This window comes from Chelonia mydas, chromosome 12 (assembly GCF_015237465.2).
Source record: "Chelonia mydas isolate rCheMyd1 chromosome 12, rCheMyd1.pri.v2, whole genome shotgun sequence".
NCBI lineage: Eukaryota > Metazoa > Chordata > Testudines > Cheloniidae > Chelonia > Chelonia mydas.
Window position 1 is genome coordinate 15420883 of NC_051252.2, and position 26325 is coordinate 15447207.

Genomic DNA, 26325 nt, shown 5'->3' on the forward strand with positions numbered 1-26325 from the left:
TTGAAACTGTTTTAAGAGTTGGTGTATGTCATACCCAGAATATGCGTGTGTCTCATTACAGCTGGGTTCCCCAAGGTGAGAATGTATTAACTGCTGTGTATTTTTCACCTCATTATATTTTATGGACAAGGCAGCTTGATTACAAAAGTATGTTTACAAGAGTAATGGTTAACAGGATTTTCAGAAAGTGTTTGCTTTGGAATTATTACAAAGTGTATAGTTAATATAGCTCTATCATACATGGTGCTGTCAAACATTTCTCCCACACAATTAATGACTCGCTGATAAGATACTGGCTGGTAGTAGTTGAGAACATTAAGAAAGTCTAATGTGTTTAGTAAACAAAAGTAACAGAAACTGACATTCAAATATTATGCACTGATTCCATTCAGAGCAGATTTTGATTGAGGAAGTCCTCCTTCAGGGTACTAATCTTTTGCTTCTAAGGAATGCTAATTGGCACACACTGAGAAGGACAGTATTTCCTGGTATTTCCAGATCTCAGACCTGCTTGTCAGTGTTAGGTCTAGTTAGTAAACCAGAGATTCTGGATACCAGAGGAGGAGTTTTTTCCCCTCCAAATTAATTAAACAGAGAAGAGAAGTAAAAGGTAAATAATCTGTTTGACCCTGAACCAGAACAACCATCCAGTTTCATATGTGACTATTAAAACATAGCTGTGAAAGACATGGACGAGGGGACGTGTGTCTGGGTCTCCTAAAGGAGTTATCAAACCATTAGGACCCTGTCTACAGTGCGCTTTTTCTTAATGTTTCCCATTGGTGCAAATCCAGCAGTGGTAGCAATGGTGGGGGCTTTAGTGTTGACAAAGTTGCAGCCACTGCTGAGATTTTTATATAGAATTGCTCTAAAAAGGCTGGTAGAAGCAACAGTACCTTATCTACATTAGAACTCATCTCCTCCTCCTTCTGGTTGCTCCCACAGCTGGAGTTGCACCAATGGTAGCAAAATGGTGACAAATGTAGCAAAAAACAGCAAGTTACAAGATCAAGGTTAAGGACTAATTCAGTAACATAACCCCCAGCCCCAGAGGCCAGCTGCCTTCTTCTGTCATTTTTCCGGGTCAGATTTGAGCGCTACTAATGAGCACCAGTGTGGGGCTGAGTCTTGAATGCAGATGTACTTAACAACCCTTCACCCTCCTGCCAAGAGGAATATGTGGAAAAATAGCACACACACCCTAAAAAAGTAGGGAATGTGACAGAAAATTGGGTATTTAAAGTAATAGTCAAGGAACACTTAAAAATAGATGAAGAGAAACATTTGTATTGATTCTTTTCCCTTCCCGCTCACAGAGAAAAGTACAAATGTCTTATTTAGAAGTTTGTTTGTAGTCTGGATTTGCCAGCATTACAGATAGTATGTTTCTTTACTGCAACATCAATTTTTTATATTCATTTATCATTTTTGAAATGATCATATTTGGGATCTGAAAGAGCATCATTTGGTAACCACCCAGCATGCAGTCTAAACCCCCCCTGCTTTTACTCCTGATAACTGACTTTCTTGAATGTTTAGAATTGCGTAACCATCCTCTGACAAAACCAACCTTCATGAGACAGAGCAGATAGCAGAAAAAAGGGGTTGGCATTTCAGAAGTACAATTATATTCAGAGGGCTCAACATAAAACCTCATGGATCACAACACATTAGTTCAATTATCAAGTTTCAAGTCCAATTACAAATATCCATGTGAAGATAATTATAGTGCAGCTGTCAGTTCTCAAAAGGCCTATAGTACATAATGAATTGGACTCTTAATGCCCTATGGAATGAAGGGAAACATTATTATTTAAGTTTTATAATATCCACATTAGAGAGAAAGTTATCTCCCCACACACCAAAAGGACTATAAAACGCTCTTCTGCCAGAACATTAAGAACAATATTATAAGTACAGATATTGAATGCTAATTTTATAATTTGCCATCCCAATAATTATGCTCCAAAATACATGGTGATATCATATCAAAGAAGAACGACTAGATCTGAACTTCTAATTGTAAAGACCAAGCAACAAACCATAACAGTCTCAAGAGGAAAATCAAAGCCACATTAAGTTCAGAAGATGTCAACATCCAGAGGAAATCCTGCTAAGATGGAATTTGAACACTCTTATGAAGATCTGTCTTTGTGAAAAACCCTGGGGGAATTTTATCTAGTTCTCAAATCCCCATCCTGTTTAGAATTTTCAAAATGAATACAGTCATTTTAATGCAAAAGATGTTTAGCCCATGAACAAAAGTTGCACTCCATCTAAATGACTTTCACTGAATTTGTTTTCACACTGTATGTATCATTTAGAAACTCTCTGGACATAACGGCCGATATTTCCAAAAGCAATTACTGATTCTGCATACCCAGTTTGAGACATCCGAAAGAGGTGTAAAGGTTGCTGAATCCCCTCCCACTAAATATCAGGGGCCCTTTAAAAGTGTCTCAGTTGGGCACTGAAAAACTGTGGCTTCCAAAATCACTAAATCTCTTTTCACAACCTTGTCCCTGGGCCTTCTGAATTGTGTTCAGATTAAGTATGCAACACCGTGATCGTACAACGTTCATTTTACAAAACGACATGGACAGCTCACCAACTAAACTGAGATGTTTCAAAGATAGTCAGATACTCTAAGATGGTGGGCACAAACACCTGGACACAACAGATTACATTCTGAATCTCTTTTCCAGTATGAAATAAAATTTTACCCTACTATTAAATCCAACAACAAATCCAGGAGCCGCTCCAGTGAAAACTTCACAGCAAATGGGGGTTGGGAGTGGTGATATTATTTTGATCACCAGTTCTGGACCATTGTTTGGAAAAGTTTACTGGTCCAGAAAGCGTTTGCACTTATCTGCCAACCAAGCATTGTTAGAAGGCAACCATCTTCCTCACTTTGGGCTCGATCCTGCAATGCTCTGACCATCCTGTCATTGATCCGGCAAAGCCCTAAGCAGATGCTTAAACTTTAAGCAGGCGTCCTTTGTCTTTAACGGGTTTATTCACATGCTCTCAATTAAGCACGTGCTAAATGTGTTGCTGGATCAGGGGCAGGATTTCACCAGACGGCGGGATCAAGCCCATTATGGTGACAGCCATATCTGAAGACCCACCAGATTGAGAAGTTGCAGGCCATTTGAAAACTGGAATTCCTAACTTTCTGGGGTCTCTATCTCAAATTACCAGCAGGAGAGTAGTTTGGCGGGGGGGGAGAGAAAACCTTTTGTAGTGATAAACACCCATTTTTTCATGGTTTGTGTGTATAAAAACATCTTCTGTATTTTCCACAGTATGCATCCGATGAAGTGAGCTGTAGCTCACGAAAGCTTATGCTCAAATAAATTGGTTAGTCTCTAAGGTGCCACAAGTACTCCTTTTCTTTTTGCGAACACAGACTAACACGGCTGTTACTCTGAAACCTGTATTTGTGTAAGAGTGACCATTAAAATCATACAACAAGTAAGATGGATAATCCAAATGACAATTTTAAGATTCAGAATCTTGCAGCCTACTGGGACAAAAACAAGTGTTGTAAACAGTTGGAAAGCTTTCCACTGGTATATACTCTTGATTTCTAGCCATGGTCATATGTGAAGAACTGCAAATTATCAGCCTACGTGGTCCCTTGGGCTAAAAGACAAATATTTGGCACAGATTCAGGACTGAATATAGCAAACCCCAGATCTCAATCCCTGCACAGATTTGGTTTCAGTTAATATGCTGTCTGCTCTTGTAGGCAGAGTTAGAATGTAGCTGCAAAACACTCTCTAAGTACAGTCAAATTAAGCTCTCTGGTGTACCACAAAAGTCACAGATAATTATTGTATGCATAATGAAAAGCCTATGCTCTGTATGTTCAGCACACAGAACTCCTGATGACATTAATGGTTATTCCAGCCATGGGCTTAAAGGACACCCCTGAGTATTCTTCCATTTGTGGTTAAGGCACAGGCCTGGGACTCAGGTGATATGGGTTCAATTCCCACCTCTACCTCCGATTTCTTGCATGATTTTGGGCAAGTCACTTAATTGCTCTGTACCTCTGCTCCCCATCTGTGAAATAGGGATAATACTCTCTCTCTCTCTCTCTCTCTCACCTATTTAGATATTAAGTTCTTTGGGGGCAGGGACTGTGTCTTACTATATGCTTGCACAGTGCCTAGCACACTGGGGTCCAGATTTCATTTGAGTACACTATGTGCTACCATAATATAAAATAATAAATCTTAATAATGGTTCTCCTTTTAGATACTCTTCTCAAAAACCTGCACAATAACCTCATTTGGCAGATAGTTTTACTGTGAACACAAAAAGAAATTCCACTTCAGTCTCATGGACAACTCCTAGCACCATTTCTTGTCTATTACCACCAAGTTTTCAGTATTTTTCCTAGTCCTGTTCACTCAAGACTTGCTAATTTTCAAAGGTATTGACTTAAAAGCAAAAGGAGAATGAAGCCTACAGTTGATCGTTTAAAGACACAGAAGCCAATGAACAAGACTTTGCAAATAATCAGTGATGGTACATTGCATTAAATCTAAGTAAAAATCTAAGTTAGTATCCTTCCGTAACTACTATTCTTCGAAATGCGTTGCTCATGTCCATTCCACGCTAGGTGTGTAAGCGCCTCATGCATCGTTGCGAGACATTTTTCCCTTAGTGGTATCCGCTGGGATGGCTCAAGTGCACTCTGGAGCCACGCACTTGTGTGTAAGCATAGCACCACCAGCCTGCACCCTCTCAGTTCCTTCTTGTCTGTAACTCCGATAGAGTGGTAGTAGGGTGGGTTATGGAAAGGACATGAGCAACACATCTCAAAGAACAACAGTTACGGAAGGTTTGTAACTGTTTTTTCTTCTTCAAGTGCTTGCTCATGTCCATTCCATGCTAGATGACTCACAAGCAGTAACCCAGGAGGTGGGCTCAGAGTTCATGAATGTGCTGATGGAAACCGCACTCTTCCAAAACTGGCGTTGCCATTCACTGGGGGCTGGAAGGCTGAGATGGCTGCCAAATACACCTTAATAGATGAGAAGGCCAGGCCCTGTTGTTTTAGGTGCAGCAAATAGTTCAAGATAGACTTAAAGGAAGATCGAGATGGAGAGACGTCATGTTCGGAAGCCCAACAAGCGAAACGTTTCCACTTGGCCAAGTACGTAGTCCTGATGGAAGGCTTTCTACTACCTAGCAAGACCTGCTGAACCTGTTCTGAGCAGGCCTGACCATGCAGCATCCATTCAGTTAGGTGCAGGAAGGCGAGGTTCGGGTGAAGTAACCAGCCATGGTCTTGTGAATCAGGTCCGGACGGAGTGGGAGCGACAGTGGAGCTGCCACCAAGAGATCCAAGTGTGAGCTGAACCAATGCTGGCGCAGCCATGCTGGTGGTATCAGGATAACTATTACCTTGCCCCGTTTGATTTTTTAGAAGAACCTTGTGAATCATGGGAGTTGGGGGAAAGGCGTACAGTAGGTGATCTGTCCATGAGATCAGGAAGACATCAGAGAGGGAGCTTGGGCTGTGCCTTCGCAGCAAACAAAACTGGTGACATTTTCTGCTCTGCCTGGTGGCGAAAAAGTCCACCTGGGGAGGCCCCCACTTTTGGAAGATGAATCTGGTGACCTCTGGGTGACGGGACCACTTGTGGTGAGAGGAGAAGGATCTGCTGAGGTGATAAGCCAATACATTCTCTGAAGAGGATTCTTCTCTCAGCACCCAGGGTGGAGCGATACCTGCTTCTTCATCCATACGGTGGCAGGGTGCTGGGGACCAGTGGTGTGCCAGAGATCAGGACACGGGATCAGGTAGGGCTTGTCCCAACGCACCCTGCTCCCTCCGGCTTCCGGACGCCAGAGCTGATGGTGCCCCATTAGGGTTGGTGGGATCGGAAGAGAGTGGGCGGTAAGAAGGAACTGAGAAGGTGTGTGACTGGTAGTGCCCCTTATACTGGCACATAAGCATGCGGCTCCAGAAGACGCTAGAGCGGGCCCAACTGATACCACTAAGGGAAAAATCTCCAGCAATGGTGCACGCAGTGCACACACACCTGACATGACCAAGCACTCGAAGAAGACGCTTTCCATGAAGTGTGATTCATTCTGGTTAGTACACTTTGAAAAAAATGACTGCACTCTGTCCATATTCTTATACTGTGATGGGTTCCCTTATTTATTAGGGACACAAATGCATCCTGAAAATCTTAGTATGGACACATCTTCTACCGATAGCCACTGACTGCTATGCTGCAGTAAGTGTCACAAGGGTTATCAAGGAGAGTCTATAATTTGAAAGAGATGGCAGCACAGATCTCTGCCCAACGTTCATGAAAGGGACAGAATGGTACAGTCAGTACTATTGGGAACAAAATTCCGAAAGCAAACCTGCTATTGGGTTAGCTGAATTATGAAAAGTAGGGCAGAAGACTGAACAATGTACATTTGCAGGGATTTGTTTTGACAATGTGTTTGGAGATTCAGTTGGTTCAGACTTTTCCCCCCTCAAATGCCGGTACTATTTCTTTTAAAGGCTAGTTCCAGACACTAAACAGCAACCAGCTTAAAAGGTGGTACAGTAATTCCAAAACCAGTAAACTATTGGTGGAGTTTGTTTCTGAGAGGGAAGGGTCCATGGAAACTGCTGTTGAAGTTGGCAGGAAATGTTTACTTCATAGGAGAAAAAAATGTTCCTGTTATAAAACACTTCTCTTGTTAGCAAATGCTGTATACAAAGGGGCAGCTATACTTTGCTTACCTCACGTGTGACTCTTCCGTTGTTATCAAAGTCATAGAGTGTGAAGGTCCATTCTTGCCTGTTATCTTCCTCTACAGACACATCACATTGCAATTCCTAAGAAACATGCAAAGAGCAACTGATTACCTAAAGCATAAGGCGTGCTTGCCGAAGAGGCTCAGTTTCTCTGTAAAAAAGAAGCAGTTCTCTTTATTCCTTCCTTTCTCGAGGGGAGAGGCATTTAGGATTGGTTCCTTGTAAGCTTCTGTCCACTGCACTGGAGTCTCATGACAAGAAGGTTCCTTTCCTAAAACCCTTGGGCTAAACTTCTTGGAAACAGACAGACACTTTCTACTTTTACTTGTACAAAATACAAAAGTATGAGAAAGCTGCCTGCTGAAGTTCTTAGAACAAAATATAAGATTTCCCACTACAAAAAGTCAGAAAGAAAAACTCCACGTAACTCAGGGAGAAAATAAAGAGATGGCAGAAACAGACTCACAGTATGAGGCATCATGCCACTGAATCAGAAGTGGTCATTAATACAAAATGGATGCATGGTATAAACCCCCATTGGTAAAACTTGCCCTTGACGCAGATACTCAATATACTTTATTAACTTTGGCAACCCTTGGTACCTCTTGATGCTATCGAAGTTACAGAAATTGAACTTCATTTGGAATTGAGAGGTAAGAATCCCTTACCACAGGCTACGTACTGTTGCCTGATCCTTACTTTAATCATGCTCCTTTGCTAGCGAGAGAGTGACTTGAAGAAAGCCTTCAACAATCAATGTATATAAAGAAAACCAGCAACACCCCACCAAGAAAAAAAGACGCACTTTGACCTACTCCAGTCACCTGGTTGCAAGCCGCTTGCTTTCTCTTGAGACCTGTGCAATCCGAGTCAACCAGAGCCACAAAAGGCAAACAGAAAAGTTACAGCACAATTAAAATAAAAGCCACTGTATGTAAGTAAAATAAACAGCTCCAAATAGCTTCAGCATGATAGAGCTCAAAATACCTGGTTGATCTGCTGACTTGAAACCAATTCCCTACAGCAGTTAACAGTACCCCCATCCCCTGCTGAGTTCAAAGGCAGTCTTCTCTCTGTTGTAACAAGCCCATCTGAAAGCTGCCAAGTGCCCCACACTCTACTGTGGAAACACAGTTTCATATTACACAAACATTCCCAGCCCCTTTAAAAGCCAAATCACATCCACCTCAGATTTAGACTTCTTGTCTCAACACTTGCATTTCTGATTCTTTTATACCTAGTCATAAAATGAAAGATTTACCATTCTCCTAGCCCCTAGCTTACAAGGTTAGAAAGCTTTGATTCTGAGAACAAACCAATACTTGGTTTCTTGCCACATATTAATAGTTCCCTGTCCCATACTGTCTATGATCTTTATGTGAGGATGTGCCCTGCTTAGTTAGTAACATGGCAATCTTCCCGGCATTAGTCATGGAGCCTGGTACCAAGTGCTAACCTTTGTGGCATGCCAAGAACTACTTGGGAACAAACATAGTCTTTGCTGGTACGGTAGAGTTCCCCCTAAACTGGCACAAGGTGTCCACCAACATTCAAGCATCAGGGTACTGTTAACTGTAATTTGTCACGTCTTTCACGTGTGTGAAATGTCCATTACTCAAGGTAGAGTATAAAATCAAAAGAAAGAAAGAAAGAAAGAAAGAAAGAAAGAAAGAAAGAAAGAAAGAAAGAAAGAAAGAAAGAAAGAAAGAAGCCTGTCAACATGACTAAGATCATAGGAATACTTGCATTTCTCAAGGAAAAGCTGGCCTTAAAACAGTAAAAAGTAATTTGCACGGGGCTACCAAACCTTTTCCAGAGAAGCAAATGAATGTTCCGGTAACATTACAAGATGGCTAGATGGTCTTTTACATAATAATTGATGAATGCAAAGCTCATTAACATGACAGACTGACAGCACTGAAAGGCAGAAGTTTGCCACGTCTGCTGGAGCATAGAGAGATGAAATACATGCTCTTCTGCTGGTACCAATGTGCCTCCCTGTTCGTCAAGAAAGACAAACAACTCTCTAGCCGGATGACAGCATGTTTCAGTGCTCATATTTATTAAATCTCTCCCTTTATAAGCAAAACCTGCCAACTATGCACAATGTCTGGCAGTTTTATGATGTTTATAAGTCTACAAGGAAATAGGCCATCAGACGAATTCCCCTCAGGAGCTTTATTCCCCCTCCATCTAATCAGATGAATTGCCAGTGTAGAAGGTCCAGGTTATTTCACTCTGGAGGCCCAGCCATGAAAGACTGATGGCTAAGGCACCTTTCACAAATATCTTTTACACTAGGCAGTTTTAACTGAATATGATAGTCTACAAAAGCCAATATCAGGATTTGATAACATAGTGGGTGGCACATGAAGTTATACTTGAAAAGCTCACAAGTAGAGAGCAATGTCAAATTCTCCTTACCATACACTCCAGCTCCTGCGGAAAACTCATCATCATTAGGCTTTATTTGACTTAAGAACAAAACTTGCTAACCACCCCTTAGGGAACAATAGCCAGGCAAATAGGAAAATAGAGACTCAAGGCCAAATCCTGCTCTCTGATGTACATCAACCTGATGTACAATACAATCAATGGGAACTGCATACAGACAACTGATGGCCGTATTTGTTCCATAGGCTATTTATCTAACTTATTTGTTTCAGTACATTTCAACATTCAAAAACGAGGGACTTACTTCAAATTTTAGTTGTTTCCTGGAACTTGTACGTGTGTCACTTTCTTTCCCAGCTTTCTTTTCATCTCCACTGCAAACTCCATCTGTCTTCTCTGGAGGCAAAGCCACTGCAAAAAAGTATATTTAAGGAAAAACGTTTATGATGGAATGTCAAAGTAGTCTTATATCACATCAAACCGGATTCCTTGGTTTCAAAAGTCTCATAATATTTAGGGTGAAACTGGATTTCAGCAAACTTGAATGGAAGAGATGCTATTATATTTGATTTACTCTTGTATCCGATATACACCATAGACTTCAACAGATCCTGTATCAGGTTCAAGCAGAGCACTATGAAAATACAAATCTGCTAGAAATATTAATATGAACCAGTTGCATACTTTTGCCTACCATTTTTCAGAACAGTAGAGGTTCAACTTGCAAAACACAGAATTCACCACAGCAAACAATATAATTGAAGTTGAAATGAGCTTTCCATTCTATTCCAACCTCCCTCCTCAACTGCTCAAAAGTACTTTCTTAAATTCTTCTTGGGATAACATTTTCCAAGTTTGGTTGAAGCCACAAGATTATTTTTTTCCAAGAAGTTTCAGCAGCGTTTTGAGTTATGCATTAAAAAAAATTATACTTTTCCCGATTGTCCAGACTGAACTATTTGCACTTGTAAAAAGCTTTAATGCTGGCACATTTCTGAGTCCTCACTGAGGAAGAAAATATAATACAAAAGCTTCTCATTCAAGTCTGAGGCACCTACTGAGAGGCAATTGGCACTGCTCAGGGTGAAGCCCCAGCTCTGAAAACAATCAGTTCAATATTTTTAAAGTTATGAAATTTACGGTCCAATATTTAGCACTGGCCTCAGAATTTTCAGGTGCAATTTTGGACATGCAAATATTCTTGCCGGAAATTTTGTGCCCACAATTCATTGCAAGTGTAAATATTAGATCTCTACATTCTTGTTGGCCCCTGTGCAACAAAAGGCAGTTTGAGGCCTAGGTGAGACCATGCCCCTTACGGTTAGCATTCTTGCACTTGGACACTGGAATCTGTTTTAACCAATAAATTTACCCTTGGACCATTTAAGATCCCTTACTTTGGGATGCCTAAAGTTCTAACATCTCAATTATGTATTCTCTCAACACAAGACAAGCTTGACAAAGTAAGAATGACCTCCCTCAATTTAGAACCAGTCATTTAAAGGTGGACTGGCTAAAACAGCTCAGTAGCACTATGAATGTATTTAGTACTACTCAAAAAGAAAAGGAGGACTTGTGGCACCTTAGAGACTAACCAATTTATTTGAGCATAAGCTTTCGTGAGCTACAGCTCACTTCATCGGATGCAACACGAAACATGTAGCTCACGAAAGCTTATGCTCAAATAAATTGGTTAGTCTCTAAGGTGCCACAAGTACTCCTTTTCTTTTTGCGAATACAGACTAACATGGCTGCTACTCTGAAACCTTTAGTACTACTGAGATTCATCGCATGAACTACTTCAGGAGAACCAAGCTATTGTTAAGAGAATTATAACTGTGTTTTTCACTTTGTTCTTGGCATTTTCTTTACAACAGGAAAATTAATTTAAAAACTAGAATGACCCTTCACATAAAGATAAAAGTTCAGATACTCCAAAAGCTAACATTTCTACCACAACATTAACTCACCTGTATTGCACATATGTGGCAACGTCTCATCCTCATTTCGTTGTTCAATTTGAATGCTATGTTTGGTTTTTAATAGTTCGTTTTGTTTTTTAAACCTATGGCATACCATAAAATATACCTGATTTACAATGAAGACAAGTTAACAATGAGGTAGCAACCTTAATCTTTAGGATTTCCTGACAAGTATTTCACTTTTTTTGCTTTAACGTTGTATTAATGCCAGCCTACACAGACATATACTCACTAAAATTATTATACATATTCTCACACACGACACCTAGATTACGCTGATGATTGGCGCTCTATAAATATCTGAGAAAGACAGAGACAGATATGGATAACTAAGCTCATTAGAGAAAATAAAATCACTTCATGAAAAATCACTTAAGAGGATATTGTATTATTTCTTGTTTTCTGGATAATGTGCTCACCACCACTGTATGCAGTGGATTCTTGTCCGGCTGGCTGGAAGAAAAAAGGTTATTGCCTCTTTAAGAGCTCCTCCTGCAAGTGGTAGCAGAGATGGATGAAGGAGGAATATTTACATGTACAGAGCAGGGAGGAGCAGAAAATGGCTGGACTCGAATGGGGAGGGTACTCCTTTCCCGCTGACTGGAAGAGGGGGCAACATTTATACCCTGTGCAGTCCCGGAGAAGCACTCTCTGTCACCTGGATCGGAAAAACAAAGCTAAGAGGAATTTGGGGAAGATCCAAGATTATTTGGTCTGACATGTTGCAGGGCAGAGTGTGGTGCAGTGCAGTGAAGCCTCCCTGGATGGATAAGATCAGGAGATATGTAAATATGGAGGTGACAAAATACAGACATATCCAAGGGGGATGGGTAATTCCATATCCAAACGTATCTTACTAGGCACCTGAGTTATTAAAGGAGGATGGGGTCCATCAATCCGATTGAGGGTTAGGTATATTTTTGTCCGGTACTAAGGAAGGAATCAGTGAATATCTGGGAACTTGGTGGAGGTGGAATTGAGGGAAAGCATTGCAGTAAAGGAAAGCATCCCTTAAGGGAACTGGAGAATTGAGGTTCGGGGCTTCTACATCTGGTACAATAGGGAGCCAACCCTCACTCCCTCCCATAGGTCTCTTAATCTTCATGCAAGGGGCAGGTGATGAGGTCCCAGCGGTGGAATGCTGGGACCAGGTTGGGGATTATGTGGGAATTATTACAGAAACAATGATGATCTGAATATATTGCCCTGCACTATATTTTTAAGTGAACAAAGTTGTGGCCTAATTAAACAACATCCATTGCCTCCCATCTTTCTTCTCGCATGGCTGGACAATGCAAAGGCAGTGTGGTCTAGTAGATAGATCACTTGATGATTATCTGTGCTATTCATTCCCTCTGAACCACCTGGCATTGGCCACTGTCAGAAGACAGGATATTGGCTAGATCTGACCCAGTATGGCCTTTCTTATGTTCTTATAGGGTACTGAAGTAGGAGCCCAGAGAAATGCATTCAGTTCTCACTTCTGCTACTGACTTTGGGTGACCTTCCACAAATTCTTTCACTTATGTTCCTGTTTAATCTCCCATCTCTTGTCTATCACATCTACTTATACTGTAATAGCAGCCAGGGACTGTGTGTTCATACAATACTTAGTATACAGGGATCCCAACTTTAGTTGGAATCTTTGGACACTACTGAAATGTAACAACTAATAATCATAAAGAATTGTTCAGTATTCTACTAAGTAACGTACAAGAACTGAAGACTCATTCTTCAGCGTAGCTTCCTCCAAAAACAATATACTGGAAAACATGGAAATGGAAACATGGAAAGCTAAGGTGCCACGTCGGAAAAATGATAAACTATGGAAATACACAATTCAGATCACCTGAACAACTCTAACTCTAGCCCTGTAGCACCACCCTAAGAACAACCAGAAATGGAGAGGTAACATGCACACTTATGTTATCAGTGACTCTTAGTAATGACTAACCTTCTATGCTGACAGATTGCGAGCACCTCACTTACACTGATGAGTAGTTACTCACAAGAGTAACTCTCGTTAAGTCAATGGGACTAGCTGTGTAACTGTCTACCAATATGAATAACAGGCTCATAATCTGGCCCCTAATGACTGTACACTGACATATTTAAACCAAACTGCTCCTATATTACATCCTGTGACTTGGCTTCTTTAGAACCATGGACAATCCACTGAAAAATACACTATGCCATTTCAGATATTTTTAAATGGGATATATTTGGAAAAAGACCTTTCCACTGGCCTTTTCCTCCAAAGTGAAGACACATCATCTCCCCAACATTCCTCTCAATGGACCAAGGTGAACTCTCAGAAACACTTCCCTCCTATGGGTTTTTCTGCCAGAGGAACGGAGTGCCCTATTCTCTCATTCCAGCACTATGCTCTTCCAAAGATGTGAATGGAAGGTCTGCTGCACTTGTGCGGAGTATCAGAACTCCAATTTACTGGGTGGAGCTGAGAGGAGAACAGAGCCAAATAGGACAGAATTACTTTCTGGTTTCAAGAACTATTATTCCAGAGGTATGTTTAATAACCTTTCCAGATGTACGGTACGTATGTTCAGATAGGAAGATTTCACTTTAATGTATGATTTATGTAACAGGGAAAAATGTACTCTGATAAATTAGACTCCTCAAAAACAAGAGTACTGTGGGAGGGGTGTGTGAAATTCACACGTCAGGAAATCTTTCCTTTGAGCTTCGCCGACCATTGTCTCAGAACGATCACTGGTCTTGTTGCTCAGGGGAATTTTCCTTTGAAATCAGTTATTCATTTCTGAGCTCTGACACAATAGAGATATGAGATAATCTCATCCTGATGTCAGATTTCATTTGACAAAGAAAAACGGGGTGCAAATAACACAGCACGTGTCAAAAGCACTGTAAGGGGAAATATATGCACGTATCCAAGTAGTGCGCGTGTGCGTGCGCACATATACATGCATACGCCCACACATATGAACTTTACGGTAACATATTTGAATAATCATTCCTGTTGTGTTGTCTGAAATTGGAGTCCTATATTCTCTAATTTGCTTCTTATTTCTTTCTTACTCTGGACTATTGGCATGCTTTGGTGTCTGCTGCTCAGTGTTGTGAAGGAGATACACACATGCTGAACTTATTTATAAATAAAATGTGAATGTCTGCCTGGGACTGTTCAAACTGGCAGCGCTGGAAAGAGAGATCCACTACTGAGCTGCATGCCAAGGTTCAGATATATTCACAATGTGAACTTCCACTCAGTCCTGCCAATGATATTAAAACTAGACCAGACCAGATTGCTATCTCGAAGGAGGGGGGAGAATTAATAGCTTCATGTTTCCAATGTCTGTGCCATCAGAAATTTGTCCATTTACAGTATATCATTTGTGCATAAATATTCACTTACCTCCCCACTCACATAACAAGCCATCACAGAGGAAACACTATGTACACACATATATGGAAACATGCCCTTTTTGTTGTGGGAATCCACAACTGCAAAAAATACATTTTTATTACTTCTCACAGGGACCATATCCTCTAAAAAAAAATTATGTTCTCTGTCAGAATACTGTGCGAGTTGAAATATTGCTATATTTCTTTAGAATGTTCTCTTTTCTTGTTCATTATTAACAGGCATGTATTCACTTCTATGACCTTAAGATACCATAAAATGTTTCTGGACAATATTTGAGATTGGAAACACAATAAAGGAAAAATATATTAACTTGGAAAAATTGTGAAATTCCATTCTTTCATGAAAGACAAATTAGCTGACTTAAGTGTACTTGCAGATGTTTTCCTCCAAGGACTGTTAATTATTACCATCCAATTGCTCATAATTGCGAGACACAGAGAGAGAGATTATCGTTTTAAAGGTATGAGACTCATGTCTGCAGAACTAGGCTCTCAAAGTGTTACTCATTTTTAATGACAGAAATAGGTAACAATACCAACTTTTCTTTAAAAACCACCTTATAAATTACAAAACTAGATAAAGATGACTGATTTGTTCTTCATGTCATAGGCGCCAACTCTGTGGGTGCTCCAGGCCTGGAGCGCCCACAGGGAAAAAATGGCGGGCGCTGAGCACCCACCGGCAGTCCTGAGCACCCACCGGCAGTCCCTCTATCAGAACCTCCCCCTCCCTCCCCACGCCTCCTGCCCGCCACGATCTGCTGTTTCGCGTGGTGTGCAGGAGGCTGGGGGGAAGGGAGGAGGAGCGAGGATGTGGTGCGCTCAGGGAAGGGGGCGGAACGGGGCAGGAATAAGCAGGGTGGGGGTGGAGCGAGAGCAGGAAAAGGCGGCTGGGATGGGGCTTTGGGGGAGAGGTGGAGTGGGGTTAGGGTCTGGGACAGAGCCAGCAGGCGAGCACCCCCCAGTACATTGTAAAGTCGGTGCCTGTGCTCCATGTAACAGAAAGCATTGGACATTTCACTTCAAACAGGCTGGTTTTATTGTAATGGCCAAGGCATCACTCACGCACCTATGTCTTACAGCTTGGAACAGAAAGCTAATTAGAGATGCATTCAACATGAGGAGTGGGCACTTAAACTTTCACCTTAGCTCAGGTGGCCTGTCACTAAAGCACTGAACACTCTAGCAGACAATCTTTCCCAATACAAACATGGACACTGTTTCAATCTGGTCTGAGGTTTACAACTGTACTAGGCATTTTAGCCATTTTGATTAACAGTGCTTCATCACAGGAAGCTGAGAAAGATACACTCTACTGCTGATCAAGTCTAATGCACAGCTGCTTAGAGATTCTGATATACACGACACTAGAGTCTGTTTGGGAGGACAGCAATTTCAGAAAGTATTTGATGGATCAAGATAGCCAACCTCTGAAAGCAAAAAGACTAAGGAGGGGCTGTGAACTCCACAATGGTCATTTATGAATGGACATTAACACCAATTAGTTTTTCTTGTGGTCCCTAGTAGTTAGGTTTTGGGAAAAGAATGTAGGAAAAGAGAGGATCTATAAATGCCACCTCCCATTGTCATCATGTGGCACCACCTGAGCCAGACACCCTTCAAGTGAAATACTACTGGACTGCCTCTTACAATGTAAAGCTTGCTTTCAGTGTTGTTGTAGCCATGTTGGTCCCAGGATAGTAGAGAGACAAGACGGATGAGACAAGATTGACCAACTTCTGTTGGTGAGAGAGACCAGCTTGCAAGCTTACACAGAGCTCTTCTTCAGTCCTGGGCAAGGTATTCAGAGTGTCACAGCTAAATACAAGGTGGAACAAATTGTTCAACATAAGTAGTTAACACACAACACAGACGACTTAAACTTCCCAATACATTTTCACTGCAACTTCAACCACCACCACTCATTAAACTCTCTGGAACACACCCACACCAGCATCAAATTCTGGGACACCACAGTTAGCTTCAGTAATGGAACCCTATAGACAGCTATATACAAGAAACCCATTGATCACAACACCTATCTGCATAGATACAGTAACAACCTCAGACACACCAAGAAATCAGTTATCTACAGACAGGCACTCAGATATCACAGAATATGCTTCGAGGAGAAAGTCCCGGGATATACACCTTAACACACTCAAAACTGCTTTCATCAACAAGGACACTCCACCAGAGAAGTACCTCACATTATGGAATGGGCCACCCCAACTACTCTGAGAGAACCTGTTTCAATACAGAAATAAAACTCCCTCTGACTACACACCCCTAGTATCACCTACCACCCCACACTGGAACTCATATGGTGTGTCATCAAACAACTACAACCCATACTCAACAGGGACCCCATCCTGAAAGAAATCTGTCCTGAACCCCCCTCTTCTGGCCTTCAAACAATCCCCCAACCTCATCATCAGAAGCAAGTCCCCCATAGATCAGGACACACCTACTCAAGGGTGGCACCAGACCCTGTCAGAACAGATGCAAAACCCGCAGACATAGCTCCACTGCTACAATGATCAACACCCCTGCAACACACCTTTCAAGATCCATGGGTCCTACACATGCATATCACAACACGTGGTATACCTCATCCAGTGCACTAAATGACCCAACAACGACTATGTGGGTGAAACCATACAATCATTTGAATGAATTCACAATCTTGAATGAACTCACGGAAAAATGATAAAAGACAAAAACACCATATAATCTGTGGGTAAACACTTTTCACAAAGCAACCACTCTATAGCTGACCTATCGGTCCTCATCCTCAAAGGAAACCTTCACAGCACTTTCAAAAGATTAGCCTGGGAGCTTAAATTCAGAACTTTGCACTGAAAATCATGGACTGAACCAAGACACTAGATTTATGGCTTATTACAAAAATGTATAACTCACTAGCTCCCCCTTTTTGTTCTATGAGTGCAGGGGTGTTAACTGGCCACTTCACCTTGAATGGTCCCTTAGAATATGTGCTATTTATGCTATACCAGTGGTTTTCATTCTCTGATCCGCATACTTCTGGGGGTTCACAGACTATGTTGAAGGGGTCTGGGAAAGGTTGTCATTACCATAGAACAGTGGTTTTCAGCCTGTGGTCCATGGATCCCTGGAGGTTCATAGACTATGTCTAAGATTTTCAAAGTGGTCCACACCTCCATTTGAAATTTTTTAGGGGACTGCAAATTAAAAAAGGTTGAAACTAAGCTGTGCTAAACTGTCTGTTCAATGCTGTACAGTATTTAGCTGTCACACTCTACCTTGCACAGACCTGAACAAGAGCTGTGTGTAGCTTGAAAGCTTGCCACTTTCATCAACAGAAGTCAGTCCAATAAAATATATTACCTTACCCACCTTGTCTCTCTAATATCCTGGGACACACATGGCTACAACACTGTATACATACTGTAAGAGGCCATTCAAGATGAAGTGGCCTGTTAACACCTCTTCAGACATAAGACACTTCACCTTGAATGGTCTTTTACAATGTGTGTTAACTACTTATGCTAAACAATGTGTTCCATCTTGTATTTAGTTTTGGCACTCTGGATATGTCAACTCTGCAATTAAAAACCCACCAGGAGCCAGAATATCTACACCGCAATTAAACAGCCCCTTAACCTGAGCCTGAGTCAGATGACATTCAGTAATCCTGATGTTCTGTCCTCAACCTCTGAACAAAGCTGGCAGACTCCATACCACACTGTTCCTACTGCACAGGAAACGGCTGCTTGAAAATATCTGCTGCTACCACAGATTACCAACAGACATTGTATCAGATCGGGGACCCCAGTTCATCTCCCAATTCTGGTGAGAATTTCTCAGACTCCTTGGCGTTGAGTCCTTCGTCCTGCAGACTAATGGGCAAACAGAGAGAGTCAATCAAACCTTGGACCACTATCTTCACTGCATTCTGAGTGATCACTAGGACTACTGGCTCCCTCTGCTGTGCTATGCCTAATTTGCATGTAACAGTGCAATCCATGCCTTGACCTAACATAGCCCAGTCTTTGCAAACTATGGTATTCGCCCCCGCTTCCACCCAGACTTACCCATAAGTTCTCCAGTATCAGCCACTGGTGAACCTCTCACCACCGCCGGGAGCTCAAGGAACTCTTTCAATCTGCCAAAGAAGCCTATAAACATCATACGGACCAAGACAATCGGGCTGCCCCCAATCCAGGCCACAGGAAAAAACATGTGGCTCCCTGATCAGAACCTTAAACCAAGCCACCCATCTGCCAAACTAGACTACCAACATCTGGGTCACTGCAAGATTACAGAATGGGCAAACCCAGGGGCCTTCAGGATATAGTTGTTCAATTTTAAAGCCCTACACTGAAAAACCACACCCAAACTGCTGCAACCTGCCACCACTGCCCATAATAGTTCACAGACAGGAGGAGCACTTGGTCCACTGAATCCTCAATTGTCAGTGAGTTAGGGGAAGGCTCCAGTACCTGGTGGACTGGGAAGGCTATGGACCAGATGAGTGGTCTTGGAAATTGGTAGAGAACATCCATGCCCCGGACCTATTGTGAGAATTCCCTTGGAAGTACCCTGAGAAACCTGGCCTTGAGGCCCTTAGGAGGCCTGGGTGAGTAGGGGGGTATGGTCAGGACTCAGGACCTGAGACTCTGGACAATCTAACAAGCACAGCCGGCCTCTAGTTGGCTTGAAGAGCCAGCAGACCAGCTCTTAAATCCAGCAGCAGCAGTTTAGCAGCTGCTCAAAGCCTTTGCCCATGGTTGCACTAGAAAAGATCCTGCCCTGGAACCAGACTTGTGCCTGCCTTGCTTCATTTCAAGGCTACTCTGACCCTTTGCTCAGTATCCGGCCTCTGACTTCGGCTCCGATTCCTGACTTTGGCTCTGACCCTGGGCTTCTATTCCTGACTCTTGCTCCAACCACTAGACACGACAGGCCACATCCTGGACTCTGACACCCTGCTTCCCTCTCACATGGGTCAGTATTCTTTCCAGCAGGTACATAAGGTTCAGTGGGGGGGAACCTCCTCCCATCTGGAGCTGCAGAGACTGACAGTGCCACAGGCCAATCACAGTTCTCCTTTGCGGGCTGGGCTCTGTGAAGTAACAGTGGGGCCTGCTCAGAGCACAAGCTGCAGCCTATCCTCTGCGCTCAGGTGAGCTCCCCAGGATCATGTGGGAGCCTACCTAAATGGCACCCCCAGCTCCACCCCCCTCTCCCCTTCTCAGTCCTCCAGATCCTGCTCCTCTCTCTCCTCCCCAGTCTGACCCCGAGTCCCCTGCTCGACTCCCCCCCAGTCTCTTGCTCTCTCAGTTCTGCCCTCTCCTGTAGCTCTAGCTGGCCCCCCACTCCCCACAGCCAGGGGAGTGCTTCCAGGGAATGGGGGGGGGAATAGATGTGAGGGGGCAGTGATAGGCACTGTGGGGGCAGGGTTGATGTGGTGATGACCCACCAGACCCTTCCTGTAATCCACTGTTTGGGAAATTCTACAGTAGCAAGTTGTAAGGCAAAGAGGAGATGAAGGCATGAGGGCTTCAGCAAAAGATGGAGATGAAGCAGCACTGCTAAGGAGTAATGTTAAAGTGGTAGTGCTAAGCACCAGAGTTGAAGTTCTGGACCATAATAAAGGACATACTGGGTCAGACCAATGTCCATCTAGCCCAGTATCCTGTCTTCTGACAGTGTCTCGGGCCAAATGCTTCAGAAGGAATGAACAGAACAGGACAATTTTTGAGTGATCCATCCCTGTCATCCAGTACCAGCTTCCAGAAGCCAGAGACTTAGGGACACCCAGAGCATGGGGTTGTGTCCCTGACTATCTTGGCTAATAGCTATTGATGGATCTACCCTTTATGAACTTATCTAGTTCTTTTTTGATCCCAGTTATACTCTTGTCCTTCACAATTTCCCATGGCAACGAGTTCTATAGTTTGACTGTATGTTGTGCAAAGAAGTACTTCCTTTTGTTTGTTATAAACCTGCTGCCTATTAATTTCATTGGGTGAAGCCTGGTTCTTGTGTTATATGATGGGGTAAATAACACTTCCTCATTCATTTTCTCCACACTATGCATGATTTTATAGACTTCTATCATATTCCCCCTTAGTCATCTCTTTTCCAAGATGAACAGTTCCAGACTTTTTAATCTCTCGTCATACAGAAGCTATTTCACACCCCTAAGTATTTTTGTTGCCCTTCTCTTTACTTCTTCCATTTTTTTTGAGAAGATGTAACCAGAACTACATTGCAGTATTCAAGGTGTGCGTGTACTATGGATTCATATAATGGCATTATGATATGTTCTGTCTTATTATCTATCCTTTTCCTAATGTTTCCAAGTATTCTGTTAGCTTTTTCTCACCACTGCTGCACACGGAACAGACGTTTTCAGAGAACTATCCACAATGACAAGATCTCTTTCTTGAGCGGCAACAATTAATTCAGATCCTATCATTTTGTATGGAAAACATAATCCCAACTATACAATGTGTATTACTTTGCATTTTTCAACATAGAATTTCATCTGCCATTCTGTTACCCAGTCACCCAGTTTTGTGAGATCTCTTTGTAGCTCTTCACAGTCAGCTTTGGACTTAAACTATCTTGAGTAGTTTTGCATCGTCTATTAAATTGCCACTGCACTGTTTACCCATTTTTCCAGATCATTATGAATATGGTTGAACAGCACAGGTCCCAGTACAGATCCTGGGGGACCCCACTATTTACCTGTCTCCATTGTTAAAACTGACCATTTATTCTTACCCCTTGTTTCCTATCTTTTAACCAGTTACTGATCCATGACAGGACCTTCCCTCTTATCTGCTTACTTTGCTTAAGAGCCTCTGGTGAAGGACCTTGTCAAAGGTTTTCTGAAAGTCCAAGTATACTTTATTCACTGGACCACCATTGTCCATATGTTTGTTGACCAGCTGAAATCAATAGCAAAACTCCCATTGACTTCAACAGGTTTAGGATTTCACCCCAGATTTTCAGATACAGGAAAAGTGGGAGAACAATTAGTCATACAGTCAGAGTTTAAGCCAGAAGGGACCACCAGATCATGTAGTTTGACCTCCTGGGTATTACAGACTACCATGACCACCCAGCACCCACACACTAAACCCCTCAACCCACCAGTCCTTCAGAGTCAAGAACTGTCAGGACCAAAGGGATAGATTGACAAGAGAACCTAATATGCCTTTGCCTTTTCAAGTCTCTAATTTCTTTTGCATTTCATAGCACGTTTGACAAATATGATTGACAATCCTAGATCACGGCATAAGGTCAATCAAAACAGCAGCCTACTTTGAAAGCTGCAATTACCTTCAAATTCAAATGTCAATTTTTACGTTTTTCTTGAATATGTAAATGAAGAAACATTACCCCCCCCCCCGTAAGCACAGATTTTATTTTTATACCACTGCATTGACTGAAATATATTTCTGAGATACTCAAACTTTACTTCCCTGAAGTTCTTCTCACATACCTGAGGATAAACATCCACAGAACAGAGCCAACATCCAAGCAACATTCCTGTTCCCCAGCCGCGAGAGAAAGCACATGGGAAAACATGCTTGTGCTGGGTTGGTGCCAGAAGTGTGTGTTTAGCTCTCTTGGGTTGAAAGCTGAAGCTGATGAATTAGACACACCCTTCAAAACTACAAAGATTAAACTGCCACCTCTCATGCTTACTTTCGGGAAATTAATTGTCCCTCTCAAGTCTGGTAGGAAAAAGGCAGAACACAATTTAGCAAGAGCTGCAACAGTGGCACTTGCCATTGGAGTGGGCTGAACAGTTCAGAAATTCAAGTTGTGAATATGGTGAGAAGCGATTTCATGCTATTTCATTGTCTGGTGGCTCTTGGACAAACTTCAATGACAATGTTCAATTACACACCGGCAGGTTTAAAAACGCTGCATGATGTTGTGAGACTAAGAGTCCATTTCCTATTCAGAGGTGCTCATTAAGCGTGAAACATCTGTATATGACCAAAATGGGGTAGTGGCTGGGGATGATGTAGTTCTGATAGTTGAAAAAGGGAAAAAAAAAAGCTACAATACAAATTCCTTATAATCCTTCAGCCACTCGGTACCTATTTCTACTGACATATCATCACGAGGAATTTCTGAACTGGAGTTCCCTTGAATGTCATCGGGGTCAAAGTATTTCCATGGATAAATAACATCCAAACATATGGTTTTGTGCAACAATTAGCTGACCGTTTCTAGCCTGTTTTCAGTTGGATATAGCTGCACGTGATCTGAGTATTTCCAGTTCTGGATACAGAATATCAGCAAGTTTCTGATTTTTTATTTTAAATGCAGAATATTTTCCAGTGTCTCTATTTAAATAAAAACTATTTGATGTCTAAAAGATGTCTAAGCATGTGGCAATCCAATTGCTCTCTACTGGCTGTCTCACTGCTCAAACATGCTGAGGCACCAAACCTGAATTCCTCATACTCTCTCCACTAAACAGTTTGCAGCATTTTACGTGATTATGGTTTCTATTTCCAATTAGCTCCCCAACTCACTATATTTCATCAACAGCAACTGCCAGATTAACTGCTTTACCTGACCATCTTCACCCAACCTACTTTGATGTTCAGTTCTCAAGCTTCAGAATACCTTTTGGATAAAGATCAGACAGCATTAAACAGAATTACTAATTAATTAAGCAAAGTTAAATTTTAAACACTGTTTGTTGTGTTAGCCAAAAGCCTGAACAGATCAGCCTTTTTTCCCCCCACTGGAGATCAAAAAGATCATTTTTTCCTCCTCCCCATCTAATAAAGAAAAAAAAGTCTTCATAAGGTTTGTCTAAGATGATTCAGGATGATACCTGTAGCAGCAAGATTTGTGTTTGATCAGTGAGCAAACCAAAAGTCACATTAGCAGGATGCAATTTGCAATCACAAGCTATAGAATTTATTCTCTAGTAAAGAATTGCTTAAGTAAAAACTGACACTTTCATAGCAATCACTTACCACTTGCTAGTAGTATTATCAGCTGACAGATGAGGACATCAAGTAATAATTTGAAACTAAAAAAATACCCCTTCAAAGGCTGCTACATACTCGTTTTGGTTGGTAACACTGATAAAAATAACTTCTTACCAGCTCAGAATAAGTTGTAGGTATTTGTATGTGCACAATATTTGCAGTCTTTACATTTCTTTATTCCTTTAGATTTTTTTTTTTTTTTTGGTCCAGGTGTCATAAGGAGAAAAATTCAGAGCTTAAAAAATCCTTTATTTAAATGAAGAATTAGTAGGGGGAATGTTATTAATAATGGAGTCTTTTATATCAGCCCACTCTCATCTAACTTAGATGTTCAAGGGGAATACTGGGTTTCTGTCACCTTGGCTATTATACCAAGGGCTCTGAAGATACCTGAACTGTGGACTATTGTCAACCAATTCATCAAAAGCACTTCCTATGGGGAAAACATCTTGACCCTCACCTATCTATTCTTTTAAAATAAGCAAGGATATAGACAAATCTTGTAACATTATTTTGGTTGCTATGAATCAAGTGTATGTTTGGCAACCTTACCTTAGTTAATAGTCTCTAGCTGATTTAGAATGCTACCAGCATTTAGTTTTAGACAACACGGAGTAAACTAAGCAGAGAATTATTCATACTGCTCTATAGTTCACACTTTAAAAATCAGTTTGTTCCTTTCATTATAGAGACTTTTTAGATACCAAATCCTCAGGCTTTGAATGTCTATTCCTACCCTTTGCATATTTTATTATGCAGTAGCACCAAAGTAAAATAGAATCAAAGGGTGGTCTTATCATTAAGTAACTGGGACTGGGTTCAATTACAAGCTCGGCCACAGATTTCCTGTATGACCTTGGGTAAGTCACTTGACTTCTTTGTGTCTAAAATCCTCATTTGTAAAATAGAGATAAAGATATTTCCTTCAACTGTCTTGTCTAGTTACTTTGTAAACTCTTCAGGGAAGAGACATAATCTGTTTGTACAGGGACTACCACAATGGGATCATTATTTCACTGGTGACCAGAATGTGCTACTGGAATATAAGTAAATTTATAATAATAAACACAGACTAAATTTCACTCTCCAAAAATAAAAATCTCAATAGTTCAGGAGCATCCATCTTCAGTGCTATAGCATGTAACCTACATGTTTGTGGGTATTTTTCATCTCCTAAGACTTCCAAATGCCAACACGTGGCATGCAGAGTTCCATGAACTTTAACTTACCGTGCTCACTGTATTTTGGGTCAAAGGAATACTTACCAATTATTCACTAAGGTACAGTGGCTGAAAACATTTACACACATGCTCAGTTTTATGCACATGTATTCCCATGTAATTCAAAGGGAATACTCAAGTGTAGAAAGTTAAGCATACATGTGAGTGTCTGCAGAACTGGGGCCTCAAGTATCAGGAGTAAAGTGCTTGAGTATACGACACAAACTTGCAAAACAACACTGAGTTTAAACTGTTTCATTTGTTTCCAATCCAAATTAAAATACATATTTTATAATAAAATCAAAGATACATTTGGCATATGTATGACAGGGCACCATCCTGGAAACATCACTTGTGAGCAATCCCAACAGACATGAGTAATCTCACTGAAGTCATGAGTAATCACTGAAGGAGCAGACCCTTACATTTTAGCATATGTGAAATATTAAATTACCAGATTCCAAAGAATGTAATCCACAAAGAGGGAAAATGTTTTGCTGTAGATTTTTTTCATCTTGCGTAACTGATTATGCACACGATACTGCCATTGATCTAGTGTAATACGGTATCAGTTGCCTTCCCGTATTGAAGGAGACACATTTGGAATCCACATGTAAGCAGCAAGTCTTGCTAAAGCAAGAAATTTGCTTCAGTTCCAGCTAAGTGAACAAAGGTAAAGAGAGTTAGTAAATGCAATACAAGGACCACAGTTTCCTCTAGGATGGGTGCACAGATCACCCTTTACCCTCAGTAGGCATTCTGTAAGCACAGCAAAAGGCCAAATTTGGCCCTAAGTATTTTGCTAATTTCAGAGGATGGCTCTAAAGTCAATTCACAAAAAAACAGAGCTGTTTTGATTGAAGCAAAGGCAGTAGAAGTGGTTTTTATTTTAGGAACTCTGTACACTTCACTCCATACCTGCTAAATATCTAAACTACAGATAGAGGAGGGTAGGGTTAGGGAAAAAATGAGAGAGCTAGGCACACAAACCTTGAAGGAAGGGTCTGCAATACTTCACTGCTATTTTATTTCTTCTTCCAAGTAGATCTTTATTAACTTTGCCTGTGTGTTCACTTTTGCTATCTATTTTTAACAGAAAATGGCTGCTGTTTTCCTTTGAAATAGAAAAGGCTGGCTCTTGTTTTTATCTCGGAAAATATTGGATTATGTATAACTGGTTTGCCATGAAGGATGGGAAAAATTCACGTTTGTGTTATTTGACCTAATACACTAATTGTTGTATAATTCAGATACTAATGTAAATCATTGGAGAAGGTAAGATACCAAGAGCCAGGTTCTGATCTAAGTGTGCTCCACTCCTTTGACATCTGGAATTATGCTGGATTTACACAAGAGTAACGGAGATCAGAATCTGACATTTATTCTTGCAGTTTTACAAAATCTACTTGAATTAGAAGGTATATTTACAGCAACTAGCATCCTATTATTACCTGAAGAGTTTAAATAATTGCAGGAGAAATAAAATGGCAGCTGCCGTGACTAGCTGAGGTCATTTTAGACTCTTCTGA

General features: G+C 41.4%; 1 protein-coding gene across 2 annotated transcripts in view; it reads right to left on the reverse strand.

Annotated features, from left to right (window-relative positions):
* NKD1 (NKD inhibitor of WNT signaling pathway 1) overlaps nucleotides 1-26325 on the reverse strand; it is a 146429-nt gene that overhangs the window by 17172 nt on the left and 102932 nt on the right. Inside the window, exons 5-6 of one of the 2 annotated variants that reach the window (XM_007059658.4) lie at nucleotides 9480-9586; nucleotides 6767-6862 (exon numbers count right to left, since the gene is read on the reverse strand). In XM_007059658.4, the coding sequence (XP_007059720.2) occupies nucleotides 6767-6862; nucleotides 9480-9586 (203 nt within the window). The remainder of the gene's footprint in view (nucleotides 1-6766; nucleotides 6863-9479; nucleotides 9587-26325) is intronic. The other variant, XM_027822135.3, reaches the window with a different exon arrangement.